General features: G+C 45.4%; 1 protein-coding gene across 1 annotated transcript in view; it reads left to right on the forward strand.

Moving 5' to 3' along the window:
- The first annotated feature begins 1,175 nt into the window (after positions 1-1,175).
- Positions 1,176-14,864, forward strand: part of CHN1 (chimerin 1) — a 93,071-nt gene continuing 79,382 nt past the window's right edge. The window contains exons 1-2 of the mRNA XM_064434368.1: positions 1,176-1,474; positions 1,696-1,823. Coding sequence (XP_064290438.1) covers positions 1,191-1,474; positions 1,696-1,823 — 412 coding nt within the window. The 5' untranslated portion in view covers positions 1,176-1,190. The remainder of the gene's footprint in view (positions 1,475-1,695; positions 1,824-14,864) is intronic.

A 14,864-nucleotide genomic window follows, 5' to 3' on the forward strand; every position in this document is an offset into this window, starting at 1 on the left:
CTGGAACGCTCTTCCCAGAGAGGTGGTAGAATCACCATCTCTGGATGTGTTTAAAAGAAGGCTGGACATGGCACATGGTGCTATGGTCTAGATTCTGAGTTGAGGTGTTAGGACATAGGTTGGACTCGATGATCTTAGCAGTCTCTTCCAACCTCATTATTCTGTGAACTTTGCACATTAAGTGGAGTATATAAACATAAACCCCTATGTTTTTGAAATATATGACAGATGTAACAAATGTCATGTTTTTCTCTTAAAGGATATTTGGATATATTGAAAACTCCCCACGATGTTTTCCTTTGGTTCTCTACAACAAAGATTAGGCAGAATTTTGCACATGAACACCTGAGTGCAGTTGAATGCATAAACCACCTGTTTTTTAGACAGGCCTTTAGGCTTTCTCTGCCTCGTGGAAGGAAAGGTGTTTTATTCACTTGCTGACCCTGAGCTGCATTGACAGAACTGAAACCATCAATTGCATCCTATGCACACGCTTTTCTTCCTTCAGGCTCTTCTCTGACAAAAGCCTTCTCTTGCGGGCAGGCTCCCCACTGCACTCCGCCGCCACAGTGCGCCAGGAGACGGCGGGAGCGGCTCCGTGGTGTCCGAGGAGCCGCCGGCACAGCCCGCTCGCCCTGCCGGGCCGGTGTGCGATCCCGGCCGCGGCGGGCGGTGAATGCTCAGCCCGTGAGGGGCCGGGAGCGCCGCGGGCGGTGAACGCTCGGCCCGTGAGGGGCCGGAGCGCCGCGGGCGGTGAACGCTCAGCCCGTGAGGGGCCGGGAGCGCCGCGGGCGGTGAACGCTCGGCCCGTGAGGGGCCGGGAGCGCCGCGGGCGGTGAACGCTCAGCCCGTGAGGGGCCGGAGCGCCGCGGGCGGTGAATGCTCAGCCCGTGAGGGGCCGGGAGCGCCGCGGGCGGCGCCGAGCCCGGGGACGCGGGGCTCATCCCGGGTGAGGCTCCGCTTGCGGCCGGAATATGCCACCTGCACAAGCCGCTTGCACCAGCAGCGGCGTTGCCTTTTCCATTTAGCGCTTTTGGCGCTGAAATTTACAGTCCTGGACAGCGAAAAACGATGACAGCTGGGCTGGCTGAAATTTCTCGCACGAAACGTTTTGAGGGGGAATCTGTGTGTTTGCTCTCTTCATGGCTGCTGGCACATAAGTGGGAATTTTCACCTCGCTCTAAGGAGTCATGTTTTTCACAGGACCTTGGCTCTTGTGCCGGACCAGGCAGGCGCAGCCCTGGCACGGCCGGGGGAGCGGTGCTTCCCACGGGCATCTCCTCAGAGGAGCGGCGGTGCCCGAGGGAGCGGCGTGCGGGGCTGGGCCCGGGCCCGGCGCGGGCCGTCCCGGGAGGGACGCGCTTCCCTTTGTGCCCGGCGGCCGCGTTGCCATGGGAACCGTCCCGGCGGCCGCGGCGGGCGGGGGCGGGCCGTGCGCGGCGCAAGATGGCTCCCCGAGGCGGCGGGACGCAGCGTGAGCAGCGGGCGGGGGGCGGGCGGGCGCGGGCTGCCCCCGCTGCCGCGGTCCCCGGCCACCGTCCCCCGACACCGCCCGGCCCGGCCCGGCCCGGCCCTGCCCGCCCCTCCCCTCCCCTTCCCCGCGGGCCGCCCCCGCCCCGCCCCGCGGCAGCAAGTGGCCGCGGCCGCCGGTGCCGCGGGGCGCGCTGACAGCCCCGCGCCCAACTTGTGTTGCAGGCGCGCCCCGCCGCTGATGCGAGAGCTGCCGCCGCGCCAATGCCAGCGCCGCGCCGCCCGGCCAGCCCCCGCCGCCCCCCGGGCCCGCCCCGCCGCCGCCGCCGCCGCGATGGCTCTGACCTTGTTCGGTGAGTAAAGCGCCGCCGCCGCCTCGGCCCGGCGGGCGCGGGGCTGCCGCCCCATTGTCTGCGGCGCGGCAGCGCCTGGGCGTGGGCGCCGCCCGCAGGGCCCGGCCCGGGGCTGTGGAGCATCGCCCCGGCACGGCGGGGCTCGGCTGCCCGGCAGAGAAAAGTTAGGGTGCCTCGGGAAGCCCCCGCCGCCCAGGGCTGTGCCGGAGCCGCGGGCTGGCCCGGGGGACCCCCGGGAGCGTCGGGGACGCGGGGCCGCGGCCAGCCGGGAAAGGAGGCTCCGGGAGTGCTGCTCTGGCCGCGCCTCGCAGCCTGGGACGGCGGGCTGGGAAGCGGCTTGAGAAAACTCCACTTTAAACTGTTGAACATGTGGGCTCTGCCAAGTAACGTTATTGAATTAGGCTTGCTTGTGCTTAACGTGCGCGGTTTTACGGCGGGCAAACAAACAAAAAGGCTTTAAATTGTGTCTGGCGGCGTTAGGTAAGTGCAGCAATGCAAAGGAAAACAGAAATGAGTGTAAGGTCAGTACAGAGTTAACAGGATAATCGGGATACCCTTTATTGAAAGAAGCTCGTGCACCACAAGTGATTTCTAGTGAATAGAGCATGCGAAGTCTGTTCATTGTGTTTAGACTGTGGATTTTATTTCGTATGTAAGCAAATGGCTTGCTTTCATTCATTTCCTTATTCTTGGTCTAGTACAATTCCTTAAAAGACTAAAACCAGTTTTTTGGGTTTTCTTAAAAATTTACACCTGCTATATTATTCTGCATATTGAACCCTATCTAAGAAGAAGTTTAGCACGTGTTGCAAGATAGCTCCCTTCAAACAAAGTCTATGCTGTGTTGGATTTAGCTACAGTGCTGTCTCCCATATTTATAGTTCCTGCTCGAGTTATTCAGGATGCAAAGGGTTCATAGGTCAGAGTAAACCGTCTCTGTTGTTATGTGCCTGATCTCGTCACTGAGTCCACAGGACTGCAGGAGCTGCAGGTAGGGGGGCCCTGCAGATTGTCGGGCGTAGGGTGGGGATCAAGCTCTTTAACTTAGAAGGGAAAGTGAGCGCAGAGATCAAATGGCAGATTGGCTGTTTGGAAAAAACTCCTTGTTTATGTTACATTGTATCATTTTGAATTAGATTGTTTGAAAATCTATAGTTTGTTACACTGGCACTGAAGGTAAACATTGTCATTTTCCCTAACAGAAAAACATTTTTTAGGCTGAAACACACACATGCTCCATGCTGAGTGTCGTTATAATCTTTTTCTGCAAAAATGAAGAATATTTTAATTTTAACTTTTAAAGAAAGTGGTGTTCCTGTATCAGCTACCTTTTTTTTAACTTATGTGATTCCTTTCCAATTTGTATGTGTTTAATCAACTGCATGACATATTCTATTAATACAAATTTGCATTACAAAGTAACTTGGTGGTTTTGTGTGTTATCACATCTGTTGTTACAGTAAATGTCATTGATACATGTAAAAGCTAATGAGCTAAGAGAAGATAGAATGGGGTGCTCTGCTGTGTCTGTCTCATTTTGAAACATTGTCTTGCTGAGGGTAAAACCTCAAGATTGCACCTTTTTAAGAAAACAAAAAGTGACGATAAAACAGTGCAACAAATATGGCTCATATGCATCAACAAATGAATGTGATGCCTTTCACAAATGTAAAAGCTTTACAGTATGCCTTAAACTGTGAATGCAGGAGTGTGACTTGTGTAAATGCAGCAAGTGTATGTGAGTGCCATGTCTTTGCAGATGTGCTTGTGATTAATTTATGGTTGAGCCATCACAGATTACTGTGTTGCTGTGAGTCCTCTGAGCTGGGGTAGCTTGCCACACTTTGTCTCAGCACACAACAAAGACACACTACTGCATGCTTGCTTTGAGCTCCAGGAACAGTGTTCAGCCTTTATTACAAATGTTGGCTGCTGATGGATAGTTGCATTTTCAGTTACTGCACTGGAGCTGACCCACAGTAAATCATTAAAAATATAACCCACAAAAGAGGGGGTTTTTGTTTATTTCAATGGAACCCCTACCAATATCAGCAAATCTGAGGAAAGGCAAATTAAATGTCTGAATTAATTTATCTGTTTTAAGGCATTAAGCAGCTGTAACTGTGCTATTTTAAATTCACATCTATCTTATACCAGTAAAATTGTCCTGAGCAAACAGATTTCAGGGGAGTGGTTTCTTTGAGCCTAGAATTTACATGAGTGAGCAGAACCAATGTTGTGTTTTTATTTTCCCTAGCCCATAATGATATACCACTCTGAACCAAATTTCACCGTTCTCAGGCTGCTTCTAATAAGTTGCACTCCAAAGGCATGTAAAATTTGACATAAATTGCCATGTCAACTTTTGTGGGGGAGAAAATTCCCCAAGTGTCCTGGGTCCCTTTCAATCGGTGTGTACTTGTATGTGCACAGCCAGGGAGAGGGGAGGGTTGGCAAATGTCCTAACGTGCTCTAGGGAGTGTTTTATGGCTCTTCCAGTGCATAGTGCAAAGACTGCTCCAGGTCTGGAGACCAGGCTGACGTTGTTGCAGATCCTGGATTAGGAGGGGCACGCTTACCAGGAGGTTGAAAGTCAGGTCCTGGTGGAGGTTGCCCTTTGCCATTGTCATCAGAGCAGCCCCACAGGAGCACTGTCTGCAGTTTGCACCTTTGAGGCGGCAGCTTGAGACTCTTGGAGAGTTGGAGTGAAAAGAGTTTTTAGTATTAAAAATGTATCCACAGCATTTTTCTGCAGGAAACCACATAAAGCCTAAGGGGTTCCTGACTTATCCCTTTTCAGTTACAGCCTATTGGCAAGATTATGATGCAGCAATAAAGTACAAGGGAAGAAAACATTAAGACCTTCACTTTATCAGTTTTAGTTATTTTGAAATTCTTTTCTTCATCTTGTCGTTGTCTCTCTCTCATGCCCTTCCCAGATATCCTGTGCTGACAGCTGGCTGGATGGAAGGCAGGTAGGGGGCTGCCCATGTTCCCCTGGTGCAGTGGTACGGATGATGAGTCTGTGATGTGGGTTAGGGGAAAGAGGGGTTCAGCTGCTCCACAGATGGGAAGAGGAAGAGCAGCCCTGTTGGAATTAGTCAGCAATGGGAGAGCCTGGAAGTTGTTAGGTGGAAACAGACCTCTGTTACCTCAGTCATGCTGGCTACTTCAGGCAATGTGTCATCCCAGCAGGGTTCATAGTTACGCAGGGTTAACACTCACAGATGTGTGCTGAGATTTTGGCCTGTTCAGGGCCAGAACTTGGGCTCCATGATCCTTTTGGGATACAGCTCAGGATATTCAATGACTGTGTGATAAAGTTGCAATGACAGAAATAGCCTGTTGTGACCAGAGGTGGTCACCCATATGTGCCATGCCTCTTCAAGGTACCAGCCAAAGCAGATACCAAAGGGTTTCACCAGTACATTCAGTTTGTGTTCCAGTGGCCAAGCACTTGGAATGCAAGTTTGATCTAACAGTGGAAAGCAGGTCCTTCACAAGGACTGCATGAGCAAAAGACTGGAAGACAGTCAATTTCTCTGAGAAGCAGAAATAATTGCTGTCTGATTCTTTTGTTTGTTGCAAGTAAAAGATGCAATTGGTTTGATATCCATGTGAATTGCTTATTAAGAGTCGGTGGGGATTTAAAATTCATCTTATTCCACAAAAAGTGGAATTTTCACATGCAGTGTGTGTAAATGTCTGGAACTTAAGCAGCTGTCCAGTTCTATTGCTGTTTTTCCTCCTACAGCACAGTCCTGTTGCCTTACAGAAGGTTGTGGTGATTACAGGTGTAGCCTCCTTTTTCTCTCTGACTATTTCTTGCTGCCTGATGCAGCAGCTGGAATGGTGTATAAGCCATTCTCTAACACATTCTCAGCACAAAGTCTGGTGGCTGCATGCCCAGCCTGTGGGAAGCTGGGCTGAAGCCATTGCCTGGCTTAGCAGAGGTGGCTCAGGGATGCCCACCGCTCCTGCTGTGCTGAGTCCCTGCAGGGTAGCAGCTTCCTAGTGACAGGAAGAGCAATCAGTCACGTTCCTATGGCTAGACTTCCTAAAGCCATCTGTTAATAGCCTAAGATGTGAGATTGCACAGTGACAGGGCTGAGGTGCACACTGTCATTCCACTTGGATGACTCAGCTATTGGAAAGATAACAAACAACACAGAGGAAAAAGGAGGGGAAGTATTAAGTTATCCCACTGTTTACTTGTGTCTTTGAATATCCTGAAAAGTGTTTAAAGAGAGTCAACACTGTACTTTGAAAGAAAAATAGTTTTGTTATGTTTAATGCTCGCAGGTTGTCCTTTTCTTTTATGAATTCCCTTCCTGTTCATTTATTTGCTCATCAACACTCTTGTGTGAACAAAGGAAGACATTTCAAAACAGCCAGGAGAGATCTTCATGGTCATATTTGTCATTTGTTATCCATGCTGTTGCATTCTTGCTCGGAGCCTGCCAGTGGATAAAAACTCATCCCTGAGTATTGGTGGTTAAGAAATGAGAAACGAAGCAATTCTCTTTTAATCTTCAAAGTGCTTGCACTCTGATGAGTGGCTGCAGCTGAATGGGATTAGAGACAGAGCTGTAGTCAGCATGACAGATACGGTTTTATAAGGAGATGATGAACAAGGGCAGTTTTTAGAGGGTTCTTTAGGGAAAATATCAGAGTAAAAGGAACAAGCAATACACTGCTACAGGCAGAAAGGGCAGGGACTGAGAAGCCAATGGTACCTCTGTTTCAGGTGTCCATGCATTTCTGAAGGAGCATGTAAATAGTAATTTGCTCACTTAGCAGAACTACTTCCACAGCTGTGAGCTCTGATGTTGTACTACACAGAATTAATTTTCTGTGACTATTTTCCAGTATGGGTATGAAGTGAACCTTTTGAAATAAGTTCTTCCATAGTTGAAATAATAATTAACAAATTACTGTTTCAAGTTCTATGTATCTATGATTACTGTTCTCCATGCAAACTGTACTTACTGACTCATGCCTGCTTCAAAAGGTAGGATATACTTATCTTGGTTCAAGCACATAATTTCTAATGTGGCAGTCTTAAAGAGAGAAATTTTTCTCTAAATAAATATTTTCTTTGCTTGGGAAGAGGCATTAATTTTTAGAGTGCTTGGTTGGCACAGGTACAGAGAAAGTAAGTGTTCCTCTAAAAAATGGCTCACAAAAAGTAATGCTGCAGATTCTCTGTAGGATAGGAAATACTCAAAAATTAATCTGCTCATTTCTTGTCTTGTGTGCAGAGCCTTCTAAAAACAGGAAATAAACAGATCCCCTACAATTCAAGTTATTCTCTGTGTTTTCTCTATATTTGGCCCTGAGCTGTGCTTAAACCTTGTGGCTACCTGTGATTGTACAGTTTATTGCCAGAGCCCCTTAACTCAAGAGTCCAGTTGTACCAGAAAAGTGGTCTCTGAATATGTTCCTTAACTGAAGTAGGTAATGGAAGCTTGTTCATGGAGTTGGGACATTTATAGCAGGGTTTTTGTCACTACAGGGAACATCAATGTAGAATGATAGGAATGGTATTTATCATGGATGCTTCTAGGCCAAAAAGAAAGTAAAAACTTTGAAAACTGTTTGAAGAGTGTAAGGTGAGCAACAAAGTGAATACATATCCCATGTGGCATGTGCTAGGTCTTTTTCAGCAGAAAAGCAGTGAATACAAAGTCATCTTTTTAACCTGGTTGCAACAGATACTCTTGAAGTGGTTAGCCCTTGCTTAAAATACTTGGCCTTCATTCAATATTGACTGATACCAAGCTAATTTTAGAGGAATTCAACATCTAGTCACAATGGGAACTACAAATATTCTAATTAGATGAAACTATTTAGGGACATTAGTACAATGTTTAGGTTTGGGGGGTTTTTTAACATTTAAAAATGAAGGTGATTTGTTAAAAATTGAAACCATTTTAGAAAGAAACTAGACCTTCCAACTCCCATTCATGTGTCTGGGAGAAGTGTCCAGGTGCTGAGAGTTGTAAGAACATTTTCTCGTAGGTGCCGTGCTAACCTTTCATGATTTATAAATGAAACAAATGAAGAGAGCAGGCTTGAAAAGGTTTTGCCAACAATGCAATGAAAAGAAAAACCTGTATAGGATCTATTAACTAGTAAATTGGTATAAATTGATCAAAATACCAGAGAAGTGAACTAACAGTGTAGACAAGGATGAAAAAATTTGAGTTATGGCTTCTCAGCTTAGTACTTAGAACTGTGTGCTTCACACAGTGGCTAGTATAAAAACTGTGTTTGCTTTCAGTTGTGAGTATTAGAATAAGAATCTAAAGAAATCAGAAGTTTGAGGATTGTTGCTGAAACTGGAAAGGACGTGTCCAGTTTTGTGCTCAAGTAATGAATTAAGGTGATATTTTTTAATTTTCTCCAAGAAGATTCTAGTATGCTATAATCAGCTCAGGCACATCATTGTCAATTGGATCCCTTTCCCCCTTGACACCAGCAGATCCACTAAGAACAGACACAGTCTGTGTAACACAGAATCTCATCTGATGATTAGAAAGGTGGAAGGCATTCTGAATGTGAGGATCTAGGAAGGTGTCCTGATGTACACTTCACATCGGCCAAGGGCTGATGTTTCAGGTGTGAATGTGGGGTGTCTTCTGTTTGTTTTGGACTCAGTTGGTGCTTTTTGCTTTGTCAGGTTTTGGGACTTTATTCTGCCACTAATTCTCTTCAAGAGGTCTTGCCTGTTTTTTTCAGGTGTATGAAAAGTTTTCTATTGACAGAAAGAATATCTCAGTGTCCAGAAAAGACTGTGTGTACTCACAGTGACAGTTCTATAGTCATAATTTAAATACTGCTCTAACAGTAAGCTCGAAGCTCAAGCCTTTTGGAAGACTGTGCTATTTTTGTTGAATAAAGGCAGATTAATCAGAATCGCCCAGGGCGCAGACATGGATAACTGCTCTGTGCAGTCTAAGGTGAATGAGCATTTGTGGACAATTCTGTTTTTTCTGAACTGGGGTGTAGCATCCACAGCTCAGGCTACTGAGCTGCTCCACCCTGTGGACAGAGATTGTACAGTTCTGCACACAAATGTCTTCACAAGGAAACAAAACAGACCCGAGACCTGCCCCAAGGGCTCTTTTGTAGTTATTAACAGAAGATAAGATGCTTCCTACTTCCTCATAAAATTGTAAACTGGCTTGGTTATTCTTCCAGTGCCATGGATTGTACCTGGCTTGTACATCTTCACAAATGATGGCAGAAAGTTTAAAACCCTCTAGAAGTTGCTTTTTTGAGCCTATGTTGAAACAAGGAAAAATACTATTTAAGGTCTCTGAAATGTTTTCTAAAGCATTTAACAATATAGCTAGGACTTGGTAAATGCATGACATCTGGGCCTCAGGCACCCTTGCTGGCTATGCCCAGGAAGGTGCTGGGAAGAATTCCTGCAGTTCCCCATGCTGTTCTGAGGGTTTGGCTGTGTGTGGAGTGATTGGTCATTGTCCTGGTTCTAGTCAGGGGGAGGGAGGGAGGGAGGTTGGTCACACCCAGCTGGAAGCCAGTAGTGTTTCTGTGTGTGCAGCAGCCTCTGTGAATGTGTAAGAGGATTGGTTGACATTTGACATTTACAGCACTCTGAATGAAAAAGGTATATAAAATGAAAATTATATATATGAAGTGATTTGAAAGTTATTGGAATTGTGCTCATAAAATTCTATTTATTCATCTGTAGGTCTATTTTTCATTATATATTTTGAGATATTCATCCCTGAATTTATTTTCATGACCTTATTAACTATTCTGTGATAAGCATCATGGAAGACCGGTCATGTCAGGGCTGGTTTGCTTTTGGTTAAAATTTTGTAAATGCTGATAGGATGTGATAAAGTGGTCTGTTTTTCATGTGACCAAAGCTTAGTCCCTTGGGGGAATGCATTAGGAAAACTGCATTCTCTGGTTGTGGATCTCTGAAGAGGTTGCAGGCTGGACCTTCCTGCTCACAGTGAGCAGGTGACTTCCTTTTGGTGTCTGTCAGTCTGTAAGGAAGCCACTGTCACATCCAGCTTTGCTGCAGGTGGCAGGACCTGGCTCTGCTGAGCACATCGTGTGGTTGGGTCTGGGTACTCCTGGTGCTGGTGGGAGGTGGTGGCTTCCTCTCTGCTACAGCCCTCATCTCCATCCCCTTCCTGCTTCCTTTGTTGCAAGAGCTGTCTTGCCATTTAAGAAACCGAAATAAAAATATAAGTTTTCTGATCTTGATCAGAAGCTGAATATCCTAAGGCAGCTTGCTTGTGTAAAAGTTCACTCTAAGCATAAAGGTAAAACTCTGCTTCCTAAATACTAGAACTGCTTTGTTGCCCACTGCATTGTGGTGTGCTACCACAGCTACAGAACCACAGCTGCAACCATTTAAATTACACAGCAAGTACAAGAGAGCATCACAGAAACACAGAGGAGTTTCAGTTGGAAGGGACCTTAAAGGTCATCTAGTTCCTACACCCCTTGCCATGGGCAGGAGCACCTGTCACTGGAGCAGAGCTCTGTCCAGCCTGGCCTTTAACACTTTCAAAGATGGGGCAGCCACAGCTTCTCTGGGCAACCTGTTCCAGTGCCTCAGCACCCTCCCAGTAGAGTATTTAATGTGGGAAAGCTTTGGAGTACTGCTGCAGCACTGGATAAGGAGAAACTAAATTATTTCTTCTGTGGTGTAAATAGGGGATTGTGAAAAAAGGAGGAGAACAAATCTGAAAAAGAAACTTGGTGCCTTAGTGCAGTACCTGACCATTCCTTGTGCTCACTCTGGCAGGGTACGAGTCAGTCCCTCAATGCTGAATTAGCATCTGATGCATATGCAGTCCAGAGCAGAGTACAGACTATAAAAGTTGCTGATAATTATTTGGTAGGGCCACTCTTCCAGTGTTTTTCAGCTGTGCTTTATGGTTTCCATGTGAATCTGGACACAATGTTTCAGTGCAATCTGGGATCATTTTTCATTTTAAAAAAAGCCTACCAAAAAACCCCAAACAGGATGTACTTCTTCCTCACCTCTCTCTTACAGGCAGAACATGCACATGTGGGTTTATCCTTCCAATTAAGGAAGCATTATTTTGACACAGCAATTGATTCTACTGATTTCCTTTTTGGCTTTTTTTTTTTTAAAGCAGTATATTTATAAATGGGACTTAACAAATGTTGAGAAAAATCTTCAGTGGTTTGATAGAAACAGAAGGGGAGGAAGCTTGCCACAGCATTCATTTCCAGTGGTGAGCTCATGTGTCTGTAGCTGTGCTGTTCCTTTATTGTGGTGCTCAGGGAGCTCCTGGCTGGCCTGTGTATCTCCCAATGCCACATCATGTCAAAGCAAGCTGTGGCCACAGACCTCTCCCTGCACCACCGTGTGCCCCTCCTCAGTGGCAGAGCAGCAAGCACAGCAGCAACTCGATGGAGCATCTTGTATTCCTTAGATTTTATTGAAACTGTGCTGTGTAAGAAGATACCCCCACCCCAATCCACCTCCAGCTGCATTAGACCAAAGATGATAATTTAGTCTTGACTTGCTCTTCTGCAGGCTCAGCATTAGCAGTCCCTGTGTGCCAGCTGTCCCAAAGCATGGTGAGCCCCAGGCTGGCACAGAGCATGCAGCACTCCTGGGACAGGAGCCCAAGCAGCCTCTGAGATGGGTGAGCTGCAGACTGCTCTGTCAGAGGGAGAGCTCACTCTGGCTAACTCAGCTTGTTGCCTTTTTTTCTCACTTCTATAAGAAGCAGAAAGATATTTTCAATTGCTTTTTTTTTTTGGTGGGGTGGTTGATTCTGCTGTTAATAGTGATTTTTAAATGTAAAAACCTAGCATTTTCCTTCTCCCACTGCTGTGCAAGAAAGAGCAGCTGTGGAAGACACAGGCAGGCTTGCCATGTCTCAGAGCTGTCTTAGCATTTGCCCTTCTTTCTCTACGGATATCCTGTGTATCACAGTGTCTGACAATTGCTTGCAACGTTCTGCCTCACAGCAGTTTTCACCAAGCTGTGTTAGGCCAAGACCATTTTTAAATTATAAATTGGTTTTTGATCTGTCCCATCCTATCACTATCCTTCTGTCTGTCTGTATGTGTTTTCCTGTGCTGTCAGTTGCCATGATAGGGTTCTTTTTATAAAGTCAAAGTGGGGTTGAAGGCACAAAAAAAAGCTGTTATCCAGAGAGACAATGCTGGCTGGGGGAATATTGGGTTAGCAAGACTTGGGACTAGAGATACTGATCTTTCTTGGATGAACTCATCTACAAGGGCCTCTGCTTCTCTCACCAGCTACTGTTCCTATTTTCTGTTTAGGAAACAGAAAATATGTAGGACTGAGTCTGCTTTTCACTTATGGACAGTTCCATGGGATCTTAGTTCCAGTAAGGATGCTTTGATATCCTAGAAAGTCAGCTCATAATTGTTGGAAACCTGTTTAACGTAGTGCCATGATAACATGAGAGTTAATAACCCAAGTTTCTATTACTTGTGGACAAATTCGTCTGTCTTCTAATTAGTGGAGAAAAAGGAGAAAGAAAACAATTTCAAAACAGAGACAAGGAAACCATCTGAGTTCATCTTCTGTAGGGGGAAAGAAACATGGAGTTATCTGGAAAAGGACTAGGGGGTTATCTCTGAGCATTGATCAGATCAAGCTTTTCAGCTATTTCTCCCATTCCTTCAGGGCAGTACCAAACCTCTGTTCAGCTCTCCTTCCAGCAGCCTGTTCCCAGCTCCCCTGATCTGCTTTTCTCCCCCCAAACCCAGAAGGAGCAGAGGACAAAGGGGAAGCCCATGCAGGAAAGCTCTCAGTGCTTGCAGGGCTGCTAAGGCCCTCTGAGACCGTCTGGCTGTTGCTCCAGTTGCTCAGTGTGCTGGGTGTGCAGGAGGGGACCCAGAGCACAGCTTCTCCATGGACTGGCCCTGCTCTCTCTTCTTTGTCTGGTTCCTGCCTAGTGCAGCAGATGAGCCTGCCAAGGAGGAAAACCATTATGAAAATGATGGATGTAATGCTATAAACAGGGAGGGGCTATTGGGAGAAAAGCTTTCACCATAGTTCATTGGCTGCAGTTATAATAGTGAGCCATGGCATTGCCAAAAGGAAATGTGAAGTTTTCAGCTTTTCTACCTGGAGCATCCTAATTCATTTCTTTGGAGGCCTCTTGAATGTTTTACATGTGAAGCGGACGAGGTAAGGAGTGGTATGTCTCAGGGGAGAAGCTCACAGCAATCAGAGAATGCCTTTTGGAATAAAATCTTAAATTCCAATTTAAAAAAAGGCACTCTACCACATTGTTTCCATTTCCTGTCTCAGACCCTGCCAATAATTTTTTTAGGACTTTCCTTCATGACACTGTAAAAAGCAATCATGATATTGGGCCGGGTTACTTTACTCGGTAGTTGCATCTGTTCTGAAAGTAAGGACGTAAATACAAACCATATTTTTGCCTGAGCAATGGTGTGTGTTATTGACAGCTGTTTTAGAAAATGAAAAATCTGTTTGTAATAGGAATCATTATAGGTTTTTATAACTTGATGGTCTAAGAGTTTAAATGGGTCAAGTTTGGGGAAGGAGAAGCTACATCAGTTTGACCATCTGACACAGTTGGAGTGATGTGCTTTGGAGTATGTGAGTCTATCTTGATGCCAGTTGTAACAGCAGTCAGACATCAGATCTGCTCCTAGTTTTCTCTGGAAGGCTCTGATTTTTGCCTGGGCTGCTAATGGGTGGTTTGGTTTAAGTTTTTGGGGTTTTTTTACCCCAGGAGGTTAATGAATGCACAGCAGCTATCTTGGTCTGAAATGCAAAGGTGGGCAAGTTCTCAGTGGGTTTTTACCAAGGGATAGGGTGGCAGAGTCAGTCTTGTGCTCTTTTATTGAGGTTTAGCTTTTGGTAAAGCCACAATGGTCTACTTAAAAGTGTATTTTAGAGTGGGAAAGTGAACTTATGTTCATTATGTTGGTGTTGTGTGTGGAAAAACAAATCAAAGCAAGCAAGCAAACAGTGGTAAAGCACATCTCCCTGTTCAGCAAATTAGGGGATTATGCAATGGATGGAGGGGTTGTATTTCAAAAGAGCTTGTCCGTTTTTTAGGGTCTTTTCTATCAACTTTGACTGGACAGACATTGTATTCAGGGGAGAAGATTAATTTACAGCTAGAAGACACTTTTATACCCTGTCATGTTGGGTTTTTTCACTAGTAGGGTAACTGTTCTGAATATTTGTGTAATCAAACCCCAATCAATATTCCCTATTAGATGTGTTAGAGAAATGAAGCCAAAAATTATTTCTGTGAATGCCTTGAGACAGTGGCTATAACAGTTGTCACTGGCTTGAAGTTATGGTAAAACTGCTGTGCCCTTGTTAGTGCTATTAATGTTTGGAGGAAGTGAAGCAAGTGATGGGAAATGAGTTTTGTCTTTGTGCAGGCAGACTTTTAAAATAGGAGACAAAGAAGGATTTGCAGAAGAAAAAATAGGAATGGAAATGTCAAAGGGTAAATGTTTTCTCTTGTATTATCCCTTGCTATGGTTGGAATGAGAGAGTATGAGAGCAATGGCCTCAACAGATATTTCTCCAGTCTTTCATGTGAACTTCACTGGCCATGACCAAAACAGTGTCTACAGAGAAAACCAGTCTCTGTTTCAAAACAAAGAAGTCTGATTGCAGTGTTCAAACTGTGCAACCTGCCTTTACTCTGAATTTAAAGTGAATAAGAGTTTGCTCTACTGACTCTAAAAGGTACTTGGAAAAATTTCCTGTTAAATCTAACAGAGGCAGTTCATCCAATAAAGACCTATTTCTGAAAATTTTGACCTTGCAAAATTAGTCTGCAATAGGTCTTTCAAATAACCCATAGGGAGGATGGGAAACTGCCAAACTCATTGATCCATCTCTTCAGGGCTGCAGTCAGACATAGTCAGCTCTGTCACAATGAATTAAAAAAAAAGGCTGTTTTTCTTTCAAATAGATATATTAGAGAGGCATATTTGATTTTGACAACATCTTTAGTTGGAAGTTGTTTACTGTGTAAATTAGAC

Source organism: Passer domesticus, chromosome 10 (genome assembly GCF_036417665.1).
Source record: "Passer domesticus isolate bPasDom1 chromosome 10, bPasDom1.hap1, whole genome shotgun sequence".
Lineage (NCBI taxonomy): Eukaryota > Metazoa > Chordata > Aves > Passeriformes > Passeridae > Passer > Passer domesticus.